The 19955-nt window shown below is 37.1% G+C and overlaps 1 protein-coding gene across 3 annotated transcripts in view; it reads right to left on the reverse strand.

Annotated features, from left to right (window-relative positions):
- The window catches only part of CNTN3 (contactin 3), a 348839-nt gene that overhangs the window by 244549 nt on the left and 84335 nt on the right, over window positions 1-19955 (reverse strand). For all 3 annotated transcript variants that reach the window (XM_045493570.1, XM_045493569.1, XM_045493568.1), the window contains exon 2: window positions 11608-11742. In XM_045493570.1, coding sequence (XP_045349526.1) covers window positions 11608-11662 — 55 coding nt within the window. In that variant the 5' untranslated portion in view covers window positions 11663-11742. The remainder of the gene's footprint in view (window positions 1-11607; window positions 11743-19955) is intronic.

Consider the following 19955-nt stretch of genomic DNA (forward strand, 5'->3'; position numbering starts at 1 on the left):
TAAGGCAATTCCTGCACAGGTAATACTAATTAAGTCTGAAGTTTTTTGACTCAGGAACAGCTCTGGTATTCAAAGAACCACTTTGCTTTCGGTAGCCCAACCTCCCTGGGACACTTCAGTTTCTGTCCATTCTCTTAAAGGTATTCACCTTAAGTGTAGCTGGAGAAAATGGCAAATGCATGTAAATGGTTTTAATAGGCAACTCATTCCGATGTGTACCTGGGCTGTCACGTCTTTCAAACACTGATCAGTATCAATATTCTCCCTTACCCAGTATCAATGAGAAACCATTTGGTTCTTTCCTCTGAAAGGATCTACAATACACCATACTCAAAAAAGGCTTACTGCAGGTGAAAGCTTCACAGGGGAAAATTCAGACAATCTAGATCAAGAACTCACTGGACCAGTAATTGGTCATGTGACTGGGGATAAGGGCCCCAAATGTTCTGATCCACACTGTTCTCTTTTACAAGATGGGCATAGCCTGGAATATATGAGTGTATGTGCAAAAATATATGTATGTGTATGTATGCAAATAAATCCATTTTATCAAAGATTACTGTTATCAATGTCTTTCCTTCCTTCTTGCCAAGTATTTCTTCCTTAAAGGTTTGCGCTCTGGTAATTCAGGGCTTCCTGTTCACAAGAAAAAGCAGCTTTTCCGCAGGTTCCATCTCCTTCCACCTCCTTTTTCCTGAAATAACTCCTCAGTTTCCACCTTACCCTGTTGACTTGAAAGTCCTTCCACAGCTGTGTTCTGTCTTTCCTTACTCCTCACACTTGCCCTTGGGGTTGGTCTGACTCTCCATCCATCATCCTTAGACAGTCTCACCAGTTGCTATCACAATCAACACCCCTCACCATCTGAATCTCCTGCTGGGATACCACGTGCCCACCCCTCCTCCACCCCCACACACTGGGATCTCATCTTGTGACTTGCAGCTCATACCACCCTGACAATCTTTGAGCATCTCAAAACTCAGTATGTTCAAAACACATCCAAATCCCTGACTCCTTCTGTGTGTATTATTTCTTTTAAGTATCTCATTATCTTCCCACTCAATTTGGAAACCTCGAGAGTCCCCTTCCACTATCTTTTCTCTTTCACCAGGTAGAACTATCCAATTGTTCATCATACCCTTTCAATTCTGACTGTAATTTCTCTCATCTCTAGTCTTTACTTTGTGATTCTAACTACCCTGGTTTGGGTATGAGTTATCTCTCACTTCATGTACTACAATAACCCACAGGCAGATCTTTCCTTTTTGTTTTTCTTCCTTCCAATGTATCCTACAAACATCCTTGGGAGACACTGGTCTTACAGCAAAGCTAAGATGGTACCATTTCTTGCTTAACAATTTCTAGCCCCAACCTCATTTTTTCCCTACCACTTCTCAATTGTGCTAAGGGTACAGACTCTACATCTAATTTATAATGGAAATACGACTATACTTGATAATGTATTCTATAAGTGAAATTTGCTAAGGGAGTAGAACTTCAATGTTCTCACACACAAAAAAAATGAGACATAAAATTTACATTGTCTAGAAATAAACAGGAAATTGAAACAGGTGAAATTAATTTTAATCACATTTTATATATAGCCCAAAATTATCAAATATTATTTCAACATTTCAATCAATATAAATATTGTTAATAGGATATCATCTATTCTTTTTTCAAAATATGTCTTTGAAATCCAGTATTTCACACTTAAATCTTAGTTTGGGGCACCTGGGTGGCTCAGTTGGTTAAGCATCTGACGTTTGGTTTCGTCTCAGGTCATGATCTCAGGGTTCATGGGTTCAAGCCCCACGTTGGGCTCTGTGCTAACAGTGAGGAGCCTCCTTGGGATTCTCTCTCTCCCCCTCTCTGTGCCCCTCCACCCCAATCTCTCTCTCAAAATAAATTAACAAAAACTTAAAAAAAAAACAACCCACAAATCTCAGTTTGAATTAACCATAATTCAAGTGCCCAATAGTTGCACGTGACTCTGCACAGCACGGCATAGATCTATAGAAACACGGCTTGGGTTTGAAATGTGGCTACACTTAATAATGGAATGTGACTTTAGGCAAGGTAGTAATCTCTCTGTACCTCGGTTTCCTTCTATAAAGTAATAATATTTGTAATAATACCTAGCTCAAAGGGTCACTGCAATAATTAAATACAAACAGACTGTTTAAGCTGGGGTTGACACACAAGAACATTTCAATATACATTGATTGTCATTATTATCAAAGCTATTACATACTTGCCATGTATGACCGGGATCCAATTCTATGTTACACTTTTCTCCAGACTTAAATAATCTTTCCTACCGTTATGGGCTGAATGTTTGTGCCCTCCCCAAAATTCATATGTTGAAGCCCTATTCCCCGATTTGATAGGGCCTTGGGAGGTAATGAAGATTACATGAAGCCATGAGGACAGGGCACTCATGATAAGATTAGTGTCCTTATAAGAAGAGACCAGAGAGCTTAATCTCTCCATCTCCCTACCATGTAAGGACCTAGCAAGAAGATAGCTGTCAGCAAACTAGGAAGAGTGAGCTCACCAGCAGTGGATCAACTGGCACCTTGCCCTTGGTGTCCCAGCCTGCAGAATTATGAGAAATAAATTTCTGTTGTTTAAGTCACCCAGTCTATGCCGTTTCAACATACTAAGTCAGACATTGCCCCATTCTCTTACATCATGTCCAACTGTAACATCATGGTTATACCCATGGGCTGTGGAGTAAGGGCTGTCTTCCAGACTAGTTTTCAAATGCCAGCTCAAACCCTTGTTAGGTATGTGAATTTTAGAAAATTCCTTAACTTGTCAGAGCCATTGGTCCCTCATTCATAAAATAGTGATAACAATAGTACTAGGCACAGAGGTTGCTGAAGGAATTAAACGATATAATCCACTCAAGGCCCTTAGCTCAATGCTTGGTACAATGTGCTCAATGCATGTTCATTCTAAATATTATTATTTTAAGATCCATCTCAAACAGTCTTCCCCATGAATATTTTTCCTTCTTCATTTCGCTAAGTTCTCTCTTCTTAGAACTTCCATTCCAGTCTCTTTTTCCAGCACTTTTCTTAAATAGGGTCTTAAATCTTTAGCATTTTTCTTCTCTCACTGTTTACATGTGCCTCCTTTCCTTCCTAGAGGCAATAACCCAATCCATCTTACCTTCCTCTATACCACTTATCACAATGCCTTACACAAAACACTCAGGAAATGCCCACTAAATGGCCGTTCAAAAAGATAACCTGGGCTGCAAGGTGTGGGATGTGCCAGAGAAAGGAAGGGAAAGAAGGCAAAGAGATGAGTAGCAAGGCCAGGGTGATAGTTCGGGTGAAAGATTATAAAGACAGGGGTTGACCATGAAAAACTGTATTGGAAATGGTGAAAATTAGGAAGAATGACAAGGAAGTGTAATTCAGGGGCACCCTCTATCATAGCATAGACACTGCCTTCTCTTTGCTTATAGATATATTTGTAAGATAAATATTTCTGACCAGAATATCAAGATTTTCCCTTAGTTGTGCCTTGTATAAATGCATGCATGTACATGTGTATGTTTGTGCATGCGTGTGTTTGTTTTATACTCAAAGTTCACCATCATTCATGAGTTAAGACTGTACTCCTACATAGGAGCCCAATCCATCTAGCTCTGCTCATATATCTCATGCAAAGACAAAATACCCACAAGGGTACTTAAAAACACTTTTATGTGATGAGTACTTTAAGACAGTTTATCACTTAGGCAACAGTCAATTAAATTGGTTAGCACTGCATTTCTAGGAGTCAGTGAACTAATCAACAGATGCATTTGAGACAACAGTCACTTTAAGAGCTAAATAAAATTGTGGGTTTTATTTAATCTTATGTGTTTACTGAACTCTAATAGCATTTCCAATACACATTATTTTTTAAGTCCCCCAAACTCTTTCTTACTCACCATCAAGCTTACAAAAATCCAATAGGTGGAATTATCAATGATCACGGTTATAAGAACAAAATACACCAACAATGCCTGCCTTGTTTTTCTCCAGATTTTCACATTCGTACTCTGATAGACTGTCAAGATGTAAATGGGATAAATGAAAAGCAATTCAAGATTTAGGGTGCTGCAATTGAGAGGGATGATTTGAAATAAGTTTATCGGTGAAAACAGGGAGGATGTCAAGATTTATAAGCAGAGATCAGCAACATCTCCATTTCCCCAGTATCAGTGCCATCAAATCATACTACACTGCACACAAACACAGCAGAAGAAATGACAGTCATTTGAGATTATGGCAACAGTTTACTTGAAGTGCCACATCCAACACCAAACTCGTTTTCTCAGTGATTACAAGCGTGGCATCATTAAACCAAATGAAAAATATTCCAGGGGGGACTTAACAAGTTTATTTTTCTTTTAAAGCTTTCCTTAACCACGATTGGGATGAAAGACTGGCACAGAAAGTGATTCGTATTAAGGTGACAAAGAACAGGATGGCATGTGTGATTGGGGCACATGAAGACATTGTATCCTTTACCCACAAACTATTGGAGAGCGTATGATTTTCAAACGCAGCCCAAACGTACGGCTGTTGTTTGTTGTTCGTAGATGCTGTCCATTACTAAATCTGTACTGTTAAAGGAAGCCAAGGCTCATGTTTAGTGATCATACATTTCATCTTAATTACAGTATCAACAGTTTTTAAGAAATTATTTAATCAGGGCGCCTGGATAGCTCAGTTGGTTAAACATCCAACTATCGATTTTGGCTCAGGTCATGACCCCAGGGTCTGCACTGAGCATGGAGCCTGCTTAAGATTTTCTCTCTCTCCCTCTACCCCTCTCCCCAGCTCATGAGCTCTCTAAAATAAAAAAATAAATAAAAATCAATTAATCAAGATGATCTAAATCATCTTATAAAGCATGATCTATGTTCTCAGTTATAACAGATTTTGGGATGCAATGAGAAACATATGCTATCTTCATAGGTCTTGGAAGAGGCAAACGAAGTTCAGGGGTTAATGTAGCTCTGCAGAATAAAGACTGGGCCAGGTTGGGGAGGGCACATGTGTTGGAGGAGGGCATTTACTGCTTTTTATGCTGTTTAAGCCAGGGTGGGGCCATGGAAGTATAGTATCACTGAAGAGCTGGTTCTTTCTGCTATGTTTGATCTGTATACATAGAATCAGCTTTTCCCTCAGGCTTTTTTTTTTTGTCCCCCCCCCCCCCGCCCCCACCAGTGATTGCAGGATGGCCACCTGCGGCAATCAGGATTTCAGGATTCCTCACTTGGACACACTAGGATATAGGGCACCCTCCACAAAGTGCGAACATAAAATCTTATGGTAAAAAAACTGCCATGAGCTCAGTAGCTTAGGCCAATCATTGGGGCAAATGAGACAGGTCCATCTTGGAGCTTTGCAGGGTATCAATCTCTTCCAAGTCTCATGGCTGTTTCATGATTGCAGAACAGAGTAGACGTTGGAGACACTACCACAATATCCGTGAAAAGAAGGTCAAGGACACCTGAAGATCATCCTCTCTTCTCAGATTAATGGCTACTTACTTTCACAACTCATTTCTAGGTATTACACAGTATTAGTAGATCCCAATGTATTGGTTGTTCACTAAAATTTTAAAAGAACAATTTGATGAAATAAGAATAACTTCGAACTTTTACAGAAATACGGTATTTTCCATGGTGGTGTTTTAACTAGGCATCAACAATAATTTTAGTTATCCAAGGAAATTTCTCTTTCCAAAAGACATATTTACTTAGCTAGTCCCACTAGGAAATTAAAACTAAAACCACAACAGAATATAGACTGTGAAGTCTAGAATTTCCAAATGCATTCATTAAGGACTTGTCTACATTCACCAAGCTACGACGCTTGAAATCTGAACTCAACCTACAAAGGATTCAGTATTTGTAGGCAATACACTCTCAGGAAGTATTTACATCTTTTCATACGAAATCAACAAATCCCAATTCCTTAATTCATTTGGTTTCCTGTTGGGCTAGTTACATGGTAAAAACAGTCGCAAAATGGTCAGGTTTCTATTTCATACATGTCTAGAGTTGTGCTGTCCAAAATAATATAATGGAAACCACACATATTTTAAATTTCCTAGGAGCCACATTTAGAAAGGTTAAAAGAAACAAGTGAAATTTTAATATTGTTACTTTATGAAATATATCTAAAATATTATCATCTCAACCTCTAATCAATATAAAATTACTGAGATGTTTTTAAATCTTAAAAGTTTTGGTGCCAAGTCTAGGAAAACTCGTGTGCCCATTTTGTGCTTACAGTACATCTGAATATGAACTAGTCACATGTGGCTAGTGGCTTCCACATTGGACAGTGAACATCTAGAGTTTCTCCTATAGTTAAGCAATTAACTAATAAGTAATTCAGTAGTGAGACAACAATCTCCTTGAGCTCTTGAGGATTCCTACTCCACGGCCTATACCCTGACTTTATTCCAGAAAATAAATTATTGAAATAGTAAATACTAGTGATTAGGGGACTACACTTTGGTTTCAAAGACAATAAAAATCTTGATATAACCACACAGATTAGGAAAGTTACTTAAAAACTTAGAGACTGTTCTCCTTGTCTCTAAGATAGAAATAATATCTATCTCATTGTATTTTTGTAAATTAGATGAGCTAAGTAAAGCACCTCAATGAATGAGGTTCCATTTATTAATATTGTTAGTATTACTGGGGTGCCTGGGTGGCTCAGTCAGTTAAGCATTGGACTTTGGCTCAGGTCATGAGCTTGTGGTTCGTGAGTTTGAGCCCTGGGCTGAGAGCTCAGAGTCTGGAGCCTGCTGCAGATTCTGTGTTCACCCCCCCTCTCTCTCTCTGCCCTTCCCCCTCCTGCTCTTTGTCTCTCTCTTTGTCAAAAATAAAAATAAACATTAAAAAACTGTTAGTATTATTAACTTTGCTGTCATTATTATTTTTTCTTCACCCTCATGTTCCTTCCTTTTCTGGCTTCTTCTCAAAATGCTGGAGGGTTCTCTTTTGTCTCTCGTTTCTACTTAGGTCTCTGGCTCTTAAACATTTTTGACAGCAACTCAGTAAGAAATATATGTAACATCAGGACTCAACACACATATATTAAAAGGAAGGCACCAGGAGGACTGGGGTATTGTTGGTTTTGTTTCACTGCTGTATTCCAAAGGCCTGGAAGTGTTCAGCAGAAAATATTTACTGAATGACCAGTGCATGCTGATATATTCTACTCCATCCCTTTTTAATTCTAATTTACCTACTTTAATAAAAAACAGTGGTCATGATCCATTACATTGACTTTTTTTACCCACTATTTAGTGGAAAACTGTTACCTGTGCTTTGGGCTGGGTCTTCATTCCTTCCATGAGGCACACTTCTGGATATGGACAGAGATAATTTGCTCTAAACACAAGGTGACAGAGAGCCTTCGAGTCCATCCTTGACTCATCCTTTTCTCTCATACCCACATCTATTTTGCGAGCAAATCTTTATGATTCTACCTCCAAAATATACTCAAAATTTGACCAGCTGCTATCAGCCTGGAGTCAGTCACCATCACCCCTTGCCTGATTATTACATTAACTTCTAACAAGTGTCTCTGCTCCTCTACAATTAATCCACAACACAGCATCCAGCAAGGTCCTTTTAAAAGATAAGTCAGATCACATCATTTCTCTGCTCAAACATACTGTGTCTACTAGGGGGCATTTAGGGCAAAAGCTCTAAATATTGTCATTTACTCATTCTCAGCCATTGCTTTATTTTCTGCTGCATCCATTGCCACAGGGCCCCTTGGTTCTCACCTACCACTTCTCTCTTGGCCCAACCATGCCAGCTTTCCCGTTGTTTCTAGAACACTCAGCTTGTCATATGTTAGAACCTTTGCATGGCCTATTAACTCTGCCTGGAGCTTTCTTCTCTAAATATCTACAAGGTCAACTTGTTCACCTCTATGTCTTTGTTCAAATGTCACCTTCTCGAGGAGGACTGATCTTATTCAAAATGGCAACCCACATCTCAATCTCCCACACTCACAATATTTTGCTTTTCTTCCCCAGTGCACTAGCATCTTCTAATTCAATGCCATTTTCTCCGTCACATGCCAGAATGTAAGCACCAAGGACAAAGAGTTCTGTCCATTTTCCTCACTGAAAACAATATGGGTTGAATAAACAGATGCCAAAAAAGTATTTCTTTAAGAATGAATGAAGCCTATGGGCATCTGGGTGGCTAAGTCCATTACACATCTTGCCTCTTGATTTTGGCTCAGGTCATGATCTCACAGTTCCAGAGATTGAGCATCATGTAGGGCTCTGCGCAGAGAGCCTTCTTGGGGTTCTCTTTCTCTCTTTTCTGTCTCTGCACCTATCCCACTCATGTGAGCTCCCCCCACACATACTGCTCTCTCTCAAAATAAATAAATAAATTTAAAAAAAAAAGAATGAATGAAGCTTAGTGGTTTTTTTTTTTTTTTGAAGAAAATCAATCAAATTTATTCTAGAATGAAAGTCCTGGCTAGAAATTACTTTTGCCTCTTTGTTGTGGGGGAAACATGCAGAGATAAAACAATAGAAGGAAATGAAAAACTGCACAAAATAATGGATAATGAAAAGCTGAAATATGAGAAGACAGCAAACACGTATTATAAAGCATTTGCTGCATTTATTGGATTTATCATTGGCTAAATACTACTCTAAGTAAGCAAATTTGCACAGTGGGTTTTTACTTGCCATTGTTACGAGGTAGCCCCTAAATCATGAACAGATTTTTAACTTTAAAACACAGACGATGACCCATACTGGTTAGCAGAATATCACATTCACAAACCAATCTTTTAAAGTAAGCATTATATAGATCTTAGAGGAGTACTAAAGTAGGTAAAGTATTATATACAATCAACAGTCTTTAGAAAATTGGTAAGAGCCCAATTCTTCTCCATAATTATAAAGATGATCAATTCTTTAAATAACACTCTGCATAAATTTATCATATATCAATTGATATAATTCTTCCTTAAAAATCCTTAAAGTTTTTTTTATTTTTATTTAATTTTCTTAGGTTTATTTACTTTGAGAGAGAGAGAGGGAGAAAGAGATATCAGGGGAGGAGCAGAAAGAGAGAAAGAGAATCAAAAGTAGGCTTCATGCAGTCAGCATGGAGCCTAACGTGGGATTTGAACTCGCAAACCATGAGATGATGATCTGAGTTGAAATCCAGAGTCAGACACAACTGACCGACCCACCCAGGTGCCTCCCTCTTAAAATTTTTTTTATCAACAAACTTATCAATATAAAAACTTTTTTATCCAGAGAATCAAGTTGACCTTTAACTTGTTTTATGAAGTCCTAAGATTTTAGCAAAACAGACACTGCTTTTTCTATAAATTTGCAAAAACAAAATTTGTAAAACATTTCTCAAACATGCTGAAACAATACACACAACCTGAACACTATATAAAATTATAACTTAACATTTTACACCACTGATAAACTGATCTCATTTTCTGTTGCTACACTTTCACTTTCTGAGCGTATCTTCTTCTTTTCAATTATTTGGAAAATTAATTGGAAATTAATTGGAAAATTGGGAAATTGGAAAAAATTGGAAAATTTCAAAAAATTGGAAAATTTCGGGGTTGCCCTATGAAAGTTGCTATGGTGAATAATAATATTGCTGTAGTACAATCTCTTTCAATTTGGTCCCTCTACAACAATAGGACTCAAATTTGAAACTGTGTAAATGAAGAAAAGAATTCAAGAAAAATATATTTTAGTCTGGATGTCTGTGTTGATCTTTCTCGAATGATCACTTGAAAAGGCAGAAATCTGTAAACGGTTGGTCCTTTGTTCTTCAATGCAGATTAGTAGCAGTCAAAGAAAGTGATTTGGAAGCAAGATTGAGGGGCACCTGGGGGGCTCAGTCGGTTAAGAATCTGACTCTTGATTACAGCTCAGGTCAAGATCTCACATTTCGTGAGATGGAGCCCTTATCTGGCTTCTCGCTGACAGTGTGGAGCCTGCTTGGGATTCTCTTTCCCTCTCTCTCTGCTCCACCCATGCTCCTGCTCTCTCTTAATAAATAAACAAGTTTTAAAAATGAAACAAAATAAAAAAGCAAGACTGAGACATTAAAAAGGAACACCCACTTTGAAAAACCAAAAACTTTACTTTAAAAGGTAGAGGTTTTAATTTATAATCTCTGATTTATGAATTTTTTTGCCATAGATTTTCATTTAAATATTTGAAGAATGTTTTAAGTCTGACGTGAGAGCTCAAAAATCTACTCCAATATATGCATGTCTTCAAGTAACATGTGTTTTATTTGACAATGCGTTTGGGGGCGCCTGGGTGGCTCAGTCGGTTAAGCGTCCAACTTCAGCTCAGGTCATGATCTCACAGTCTGTGAGTTCAAGCCCGGCATCAGACTCTGTGCTGACAGCTCAGAGCCTGGAACCTGCTTCAGATTCTGTGTCTCCCTCTCTCTCTGCCCCTCCCCTGCTCATGCTCTGTCTCTCTCTGTCTCAAAGATAAATAAAAACATTAAAACAAAAACCAAAAACAATGCATTTGGCCTCATTCCACACCAATTTGTCTCCTTAGAAAGGAAAAATGACAGCCTGCTTTTTTAATTAGTTTCTTTAGGTATCATAAAGAAACTGTGTTTAGGTAGAAAATCAGTTGTCTTCTCAGGAGATGGGTGCTGAGCTTTTTAGGGGTAAGAGGTGATGGCCCCTGTAACTTATTTTCAGATGGGTTAGCCAAATAAATAAAGGAAACACACACACACACACTTATACACATATGCACAGAATACATTAAAATGGCACAATATTCAAATATGGAAAATATAAATGGTGCATATGTGTGTATTCATTACACTATTCCTTCAACTTTGTAGGTGCTGGTTAGCACCTTTATAGGTGCAAAGAAGGAAAGTAATAAAAGAAACCAAAAAAAACTAATTGTAGTATATATACCACTCTATTTTAAAAAATCCTTCTCTAACTTTGCCACTCCTCTAGAAAATAAAAAAAAAAAAAAAAGGAAAGGTCAAATAATTTACAGTAGATACTTTTGTATGATAGATATGAGATTATCCGTTTTTGTACTTTGTTCTAGATTTTAAATTTCCCAAAAATTAAAAAAAAAATAGCCTATGTTAATTTCTGATCCCTAAAATAAGTTATTTGCTAAAGTAAAAATCATATTGTTTTTAAGATTAGATATGAAAATACTGGCGTTTAAAACTTATATTCTCCTTTGTATATGAGAGATTACAAATTTTAGCTCCTTTTGCGAAAAAAGTCATGAATTAACGTTCTCAAATTCTGATTAGCTCTTCAATCATACTACTACAGTAGGTCTATATTCTTAGGTGCCATTATATTTGCTATGGGGATAAAATGTCTTGCAAAAACGGGGGGTACGGAAAGAGAATCCAATTTTCAGAAGGAATGAAAATTTTCCTTCTGGGAAAAATATTTGTTTTCTTTGTTACTGGTGGAGTATTATTTCAACATTTAAAAATTATTTAACATAGGACTCAAGTAGAGTTCCAACCTCAATTTAGAAAATACAGCTTATTGTTACCTCCTAGGCAGCCAATGAATGAAAGCAGGATCAAGTGTTTCCATGACAACATCATCTTTAATTGCCAAAAGCAAGAGTAACTCTTGTCCAGTCTCTGATGAACAGAATGCTTTGTCTTCAGGTAAATCCTTTAATCTGTAAAATATATGTACAAAGAAGTTAGGCTTAAAAAAAACCATACTGCTTTTAAAAATAGATTTTCTTCTTTTCATAAAACTATATTCATCACGGTCACTCAAAATTCTGAAATGAACTGAATCTGTTTTGATACAAAAGAGATGAACTGTACAGACTTTAAAAACACTTTATATAATGGATATGCAGATAGAAGCAGCTTCACAGAATTACAGATGTTCACAATACTAAAATATTAAATATTAACATATTAAATATTACAACTTTTGATAGATAATAATTAGAACAAATAACATATTACCCTAAAATTCTAACTTTTCTCATTTTCTCTAATGATAACATTTTGGTGAAACTAAGAGTCAAATCAGCAAACATCTTAAAGCACCATTTGCAGTGTCTCTAAATCCCTAATAAGATATATAAATTATAAATAGCATTATCAATACTCAAATTAAGCCTGTTTTTCAGATACAATTGCAGAAATCCCCTAATTACATACGCTACATAAAACAGATCCAAAAATGTGAACGGTGGAAATTGTTTGGCTGAGAATCTTGCAAATGAAATGATTTTCTTCTTTCTTGATTTCTCATAAACTTCAATGCGCTGTCGGAGAGAAAATAATTATCTGAATACCCTGTGTCACTTTCAGTGGCCATTTGACACTAGTTAATGTTATGGTTAATGATCAAGTAAGCTAGATATGCACACCTAAAATTGGAGAATCTTTTCTGGACTGCTGACACTCAGCTGGTTCCACACAGGGGAATTAATGACTTTGACTATCATCCACGTTAGCAGAAAAGGTGTACAACTGTGACTCAGCAGCTGCTATGAATTGAGCGATATTACTTGTTGCTGAGCAAGAGAGAAAATGTCAGCGCTCTTAAGACAATGGTGGTTTATCATGGGATCCTGACATGCACTGTGATGTATTCAGTCAGAATGAAGTGTGTCCAAATAATAACAATGCCAAGAGTGAAAATGTGATAACCTGTAAGTTACATACTTAAAATAATATATTAAATCAGTCATTCCTCTAGTGGTATTCTTACGCACTTGTAATCTAATATATGTTCTTGGGGGGGATGTAAGTGGTGGAAACACAACAAAAATGCCAGGATTTAAGTATGACTTGATCCATGGGAATCTGAAACAGGTGGAAATACAATTGTTCTAAGAACTGCAGGTGAGTAACTTACTGTATCATGGTATCTATGACCATCTCTCACTTGCCCCATTACTACCAACTGCTTGTATCTTGGGTTCCTCTAATGCAAACATTGCTAAATGAATTCAAGTGCAAGCAGTCTACCTGGGTGGTGAAGGACAAAAAGAGTCAGGGTATGAAGCAATGAGACAGGGGAGGAAGGCAGCCAATAAAGGGTAAGAAATAAAGTCACTGATCCTTGTGGAGGACTAGAGCTTACTCTCATTGGAGAGACTCTGGAGGTCCAGCCCAGGCAGAATAGATGCCACAGAGTCATCCAACAGTTATCGTGGAGTTGCCCAGAGCTATCCTTGCCCAGGGACAAGGGAGCTGGGGTACTTATACACCAGTCCCCATTAATCACTGTTTGGAGGCTATCCTCAGGGAGTATTAATTACCCAACACTTCTAATCTCTCCCTGGGAGAGCAAAATGGCTCCACTGCTAAAAACATGCCTTCAGGTAAAGAAATGTATATGGTGACAAGTGGAAGTGGTGTGTGCATTGACATGATAAAAAAACTAGACAGTATGTCTGGGGAAGGCATAGTGTCTGCCACAGCAGGCACATGAACCTGAGAGTTTTTGAAGCCATTTTCAATACTATCAGACCCCAAAAGACTGATGGCTGAAATTACTCAATGATTTAAGCATACAAGTGGAGATACATGTTCTGTCCCCATCAATCATTACACTTCTCAAGTATTTCCAGTGGTTGAGTTTCCCTACTTGGATCAAAGGCTTTCCGGTACCGAGTCTTCCTTCTTTTATTTATTCTCAATCAGTTGTGCATTTTGTGTCCGTGATTGTTTTCAGTTACTAACTTGAATGATAACTTAAATCATTCTAGATTACAGGTAACTTATAACTGACAACTATAAACACCATAATCATGCATATGAGGAAAGTAGTCCAGAAATAATGAGAAGGTAACACAAACTACACAAACACACACACATGTACACATGCACGTGCACACACAAAAAGTAGAAAAGGAAGAAATAAACTCTCAAATAAAATAGAATGACACTCACAAAAGAGGTGGGAACATGAAGTGCAGTAATATTATACATGATGTGTCGAAGATTCATAAAACGTTTTGGAGTGATTGCAAGATGTATTAAAGTCTGGAAACAGTGGGTAAGTCTTGAAAACAGGAAGGGATTGAGGAGTATAACAGTAATTGAATTGCTATCTCCTCCTTTGAGGAGTTAAAGCTATCCAGTTTATACACTAAATCAAACTTGGAAAGCATTTGGTAATAACAAAATAACAGATGTAAAAAGTACAAGTAGTTGGAATTTTCAGGAAAAAAAAAAAGACAAACTTTAGCAAAGCATCCTGTAGTACCATCAACATAATCATTATTAAAAAGCATCCAAAGTCACCTGGATGGCTCAGTCAGTAGAGCATGCAACTCTTGATCTCAGGGTTGTGAGTTTAAGCCCCAAGTTGAGCTTTTAAAAATCCACATATATATGAGAAGCTTTGCTCTATGCCATATAGCGAACAAAATAAATGGCCTCTGTTCTGACATTGCAATGGAGAAATAAAATGTTCTAAATACTTGTAATTCGGATAAGGAGAAAATTACTAGACTGATAACTCTCTGAAGGTAGGACAGTAGCTCATTCATCATTGGTTGCTCCAATGTTCCAAATATCCTGTATATATAGTAGTAGGTTTCAAGTTTTAAGTTTTAATGTTTCTTGCTGAGCTTTAAGAACAATGAATAATTCAACTCAAGAGATTAAATCTTTGTACCGGACATCAAGTGAGTGAAAGCATTTCTACTAGAATGAAAAGATAAGTCACAGCTTGGGATCTAGCCACCGTTTGAAAATCATTTCTGGAAAATGTATTTAAAGGCATTAAAAAGATGGTAATTTAAAAAAAAATGTTATCTTCCCAACATCACATCCCCAAAGTAACATGCATCTCTGCTGCATTTTAAAAGTATGAATGTGTTCAAAGAAATTCTATAAAGTCTTTTTTGTAAACTCATTCATTCAACAAATACTTATTGAGCACCTATTAGAGGCTGGGATTTCAATTCTCAAGGAAGACACAGTGGGGACTGGGTTGTCAGATAATTCCTGCCCTCAGGAATTCCTGCCCATAACCTAATGGGAGTGAAACACGATTCAAATAATTACAAAGTATTTGTAAACAAGACACTATGAAAGGTATAATGCAGAAGTAGAAGTTTGTATGAAAGACTCAATGACAATGGCCCCCTTCAGTAAGGTCAGGGAAAGGTCCTCTGAAGAAATGAGAAAAGAAGAGACTATCTAATCAGAGTTGTGATTTTTCAGCTATAGACAAATACTTGGTATGGCTTTGAGATGGTAAGGAGGCAGGTGAGTAGTCACTTTCTGGACCTTGTCCGATCACCTATCACCTCATCTACCAAGAACTTCCCTAGAACCCCACCCCAACACCCTGGATCCACAACCTAAAGGGTTAATACCTGGCTCTGCAGGGGGCTTCCAGAATCCTGCTCTAGCCCATGTCACTTGTGATTGGTCAGTGCCCATGCCCTACTGCTGGTTACATATTTTGGCACTCATCTCTGGACATGAGGAATAGAATATGCAAAGGCCTTGGGTCTTAAGGGTTTATGGCTTGTTGTTAAAACAAAAAGAAAGCTAATGAGATCAAATGCAGGCAGCCAGGTTGAGTGTGGTATAAAATGAGACTGCAGATATATAATGCCTGGCTATAGACCTTCTTTGCTTGGCTAAGAATATTAGTATCAAGATAAAGCCCTTTGAAAAGTCACTGCAGTGTTAACCAGTAATTGCCATGATTAGGATTTGTAGCAAACATTCAAATCAGACATATTGTAGCCTGTATCAGGCTTAAAAGGATGAAAAGAAAACATTATGCAACATGCCAGTTTCATTCTTACCTTCAAAATCATAGAAATTAGAGGCTGGGCAATATTAGGCAATCTATCTGACGTAAGAGAAGCAAAACATATATCCTAATATTCTTTTATATGCGCGCGCATGCACACACGCACACACACACACACACACAAAGAAATACACTGTATAAGGTTTGGAGATAAAACATCATTCAGGACCATTATTTTTAAAAATGACGCCCATTTTTAATGAGTGCTAAAGTAGGGCATTAACTTTATAAATAATGAGAGTAATTAATACAATCATGACCTGACTTCTCATCATTGCCAAGTATTGTTACAGAGAGAGGGGACATATAAAATCTTGTCCCACCTGTGAAATCACCAAGCTAAAATAAATACAAAGGAAGCTACTTAAGCAAGACAAATACAAATCACAATGTCATCTGCCATATTAGGAATATTCAACTAGTAAAGGAATGCTTTAAATCAAAGAAAAAATAGATAGCCTTTAGAATTTTCTCTAATAGGCATTTGCATCTGGGGGCAACAGCTTAATATATTCACAACACGTTTCTCATGGCAATCTTTAAATAGCCCCCAAATTCAGTACATATTGACAACTGTACTATCTATTCTTAATGTCAGCTGAGCTAAAAAATGCTAGACCTTGGACTCAAAACCAAAAATGCTTTAAATAGTTGTTCCTGGTTGCTCTAAAACAAGAGGCCATTTGTGGCTTTTGTCATATACTTTATGAAACTGCTACTAAGATTGCAGATCATGAAATATTGATATATATTTACAATATTAAAAGTATATGAGCAACTTTGAATGTACTCTTGGCAAATGCTCAGAGTTAATTATGTGGGGGAAGTTTAGGCGTAAGAATGATCTGGCTTCATTTGTATCAGAGTAATAGGCACCAAATGAGCATTCTTTTTTTCATTGAGACAAACCCTACACCAATTCTGTCTAGAAGGATTGCTTAGCATATCTCTCACATCTGCAAAAAGACGCCTCAAATTATGACATCTGAGAAACAAAGTCTATTCACTGAGTGCATATTGTTTCCAAGCCCCATGAACCACTCCCCCCGAAAACACCAAAAAACACCTTTGAGCAGATTAGAGACTTGTGTAGTAAAAGAGTCAATTATTAGTGCATAAAAGTTTGATGCCTTTGTATTTTGATTCTTCCAGAATTTGTGTGACATCACTGTCATGGAATGCAACCATAACACTATGATAGTCAACTAATAAATAAGTTTAAGGGCTTGATAAGACTGCACATCCTGCCAGATCAGAAATCAGGCATCATCTGCTCACTTTGTTTTCATTCACAATCATTATCATTCGTTCATTCATAATCTTCACATCTTCCAGAAATGCAGTGATCTACTCTGCATACCAAACCTCTTTCCTGCTGGAACCGAACTGGCTGGGAATTCAATTTACATGAATGCTGGGCTCCAAGTCCCAGATTCTTGACAACTCCACAAACGTCCTCCCTACAGCTCACAAATGTTTAGCAGCTAAGGAGAGGGGAGGTAATAATGTGCTCAGTCTGATGTTAAGTTCACACCAGCAGTTCTGCGTTTACACCGCACAATCCGCAAACACAGCGAATGCCAGCTGGAAGTCATCTCGCGCTCCTGTGGACCCCTACAGTACCTGATATTCCTTCACGCTCAACACTTCCAATACCTTCCATCATGGTTGTTTTGACTATGGCTTCTCTCTTGACCTAGACTACAATCTGAAAACAAAACAAAACAAAACAACAAAAAAACAACCCCGACAGTGATTTATTACCTGTTGTGGGTTAAGGACCCTTCTGAGAATAAGCCAACCTACGGATCCACCCACCTTACCGCCCTAAATACACACTGACTGATACACCTAACTTTTGTTTTGTACACAATTGCTTTATTACATAGAAAAATAATTTCTTTCACACAGATAGAATATATATATATATATATATATATATATACACACACACACACACACACACACACATATGTATTCGTACACATATGCATATGAATGTGTATGTATTTAGAGATTAATTTCTTGCTTTTTTGTCATGGAGAAATTAATAGAAGCATATCAAAATAGAATTAAATATAAATTATACAGATTGAAATGAGAAAAAAATCTGTAAAAATATAAATGTTCTGAGAAGGCTACTGCTGAAGGCTTGACAAAGAAGCTGAAATTATGAAGCTGTTTTGCTATAGTGAGGCATGTTATCTCTGCCATCCAGCTAATTTTTTCTTTTGGTCCTTTTAGCAATCGTTGTACATGGGCAGAAAGAGAATCGGAGTCACGTTGTGCACACATCGAGTCCATGAGTCAGCTATATAAAAATGTTGCCAAAACACTGTGGACTGCTGTGTGCTGGTATTAGAGTCTCCTTTACTCTGTCCTCAACTCAAAGAGATCTTCTCTGGCAACTTGAAGAGATCTCTCTATCCTCAATTCAAAGAGATTTTCACTGACGATATGTCAGGAAGAATTACAAATCCATTTCTCAGTTGGTTCCACTGGCTTCAGTCAAATGCACACTGAGGGGAAAAGACACAGCCACCAAAACATGCCAACACACTTCCTGCTTCAAAATATTAGGCAAAATGTCAACCCTTCTTAAGCATACTCCAGAGAGGGCTTACTTCAATTTTCTTGCTTGATGTTAAGCCTCAAAAGAACATGGACATTTCCAGGGCACTCTCTTTTACAAACATCTCTCCAACAAAGAGTGACTACTTGGCATGCAATGTTGACCGCTGTGGTATGTTCAGGACAATACCTATTGTTTTGGAACAAATCCAAGTTTCAACAAAATTGTGGGTTTTCTAGTGGAAGCTTCATCCCTGAAAAAGATCAACACTATCTAATGTTTTTATAATACAGTCAGACCTAAGGTGCTCTTTGGGATTTTTTTTTTTTTTTTTTTTTTTAGTTTCATACCTCTATTGAAAGGAACCTTGCCCTAATTAAGGGACTTAGGTTTTTGGGCCCTGCCACATTTAGTAATAATAGGAAAACTAGACAACAAGGAAATTCTATGACATATTTTTACCCTTGGGATTTTCCAAATTAAACAGGAATAAAATGTACAAAGACAAATTTTCATAATCATACATGCCACGTGAGTTTTCTTTCCTTCTTATCAAATGGGAAATTACTGCAGACCTCATGACATGTTGATGAGGAGCAATGCACCTTTCCTACGTCTGTATAACAACAGTCTTTGCCGCGTACGTTTATTTAGAATTTTATAATAGCTAAGTAACAACATGATGGAAATGATTTCTACAAAGACAATTCTCAAAATTTCAGAAAGGAAAATGAATAGCAACATAATAACCATAACCTTTTATTGAGTGTTTGTTACTTGCCAGGCACTGCTTCATACATCTACTCATTTCATCCTCACAATGATCCACGAGGCTCAATAATATCACCCCCATTTTTTAGATAAATAAAGCGAGACACAGATGGGTCAAGATATTTGTTTTAAAAAATGATGCCAGAAGCTGTGTATTTTCTATATATTTTTTTCACATATTAGGGGTCAAATGGAATGCTTAAGCAATGGAGTCATTAGGGAACCAGAAAGTAGGAGCTGGTGGTTTGTATGTTTTTAAAAGTCTGTATTAATAGAATTGGTAATTGAAGCTAGTTCTATAAGTGATAATGCATTAAAATTTATTACATTTTTAATAAATTAAATTTCTTCTATAAAGAGAAAGGACTGGGCTATTTAAGTAAACAACTCTTTTGCCTGATTTTAAGCATTTTACTGTGATAACACCCCCTCCCTGTTGCAGGTATGAATTAAGAAGAATTCATCAACTGTATCTGGGATTAAATCATGGTATCTCAAAGACACACAAAGTCACAAACATCAAGTGCAAAACAGTGCGTGAAAAGTCTGATACTTTTTGTATGCGGACAAAAAACATACATCTATATACATTCGTATGCCCGGAGAACAGTTTCGAAGGATATGAGAACTGAAGAGAGCAGCTATTTCTGGGGAGAAAACTGTTCACTTGGGAACAGAGAACAGAAGAATAAAATACTTTTCACTCTGCATTATTTTATATATAAATATAATTTATAATATAT

This window comes from Leopardus geoffroyi, chromosome A2 (genome assembly GCF_018350155.1).
Source record: "Leopardus geoffroyi isolate Oge1 chromosome A2, O.geoffroyi_Oge1_pat1.0, whole genome shotgun sequence".
NCBI lineage: Eukaryota > Metazoa > Chordata > Mammalia > Carnivora > Felidae > Leopardus > Leopardus geoffroyi.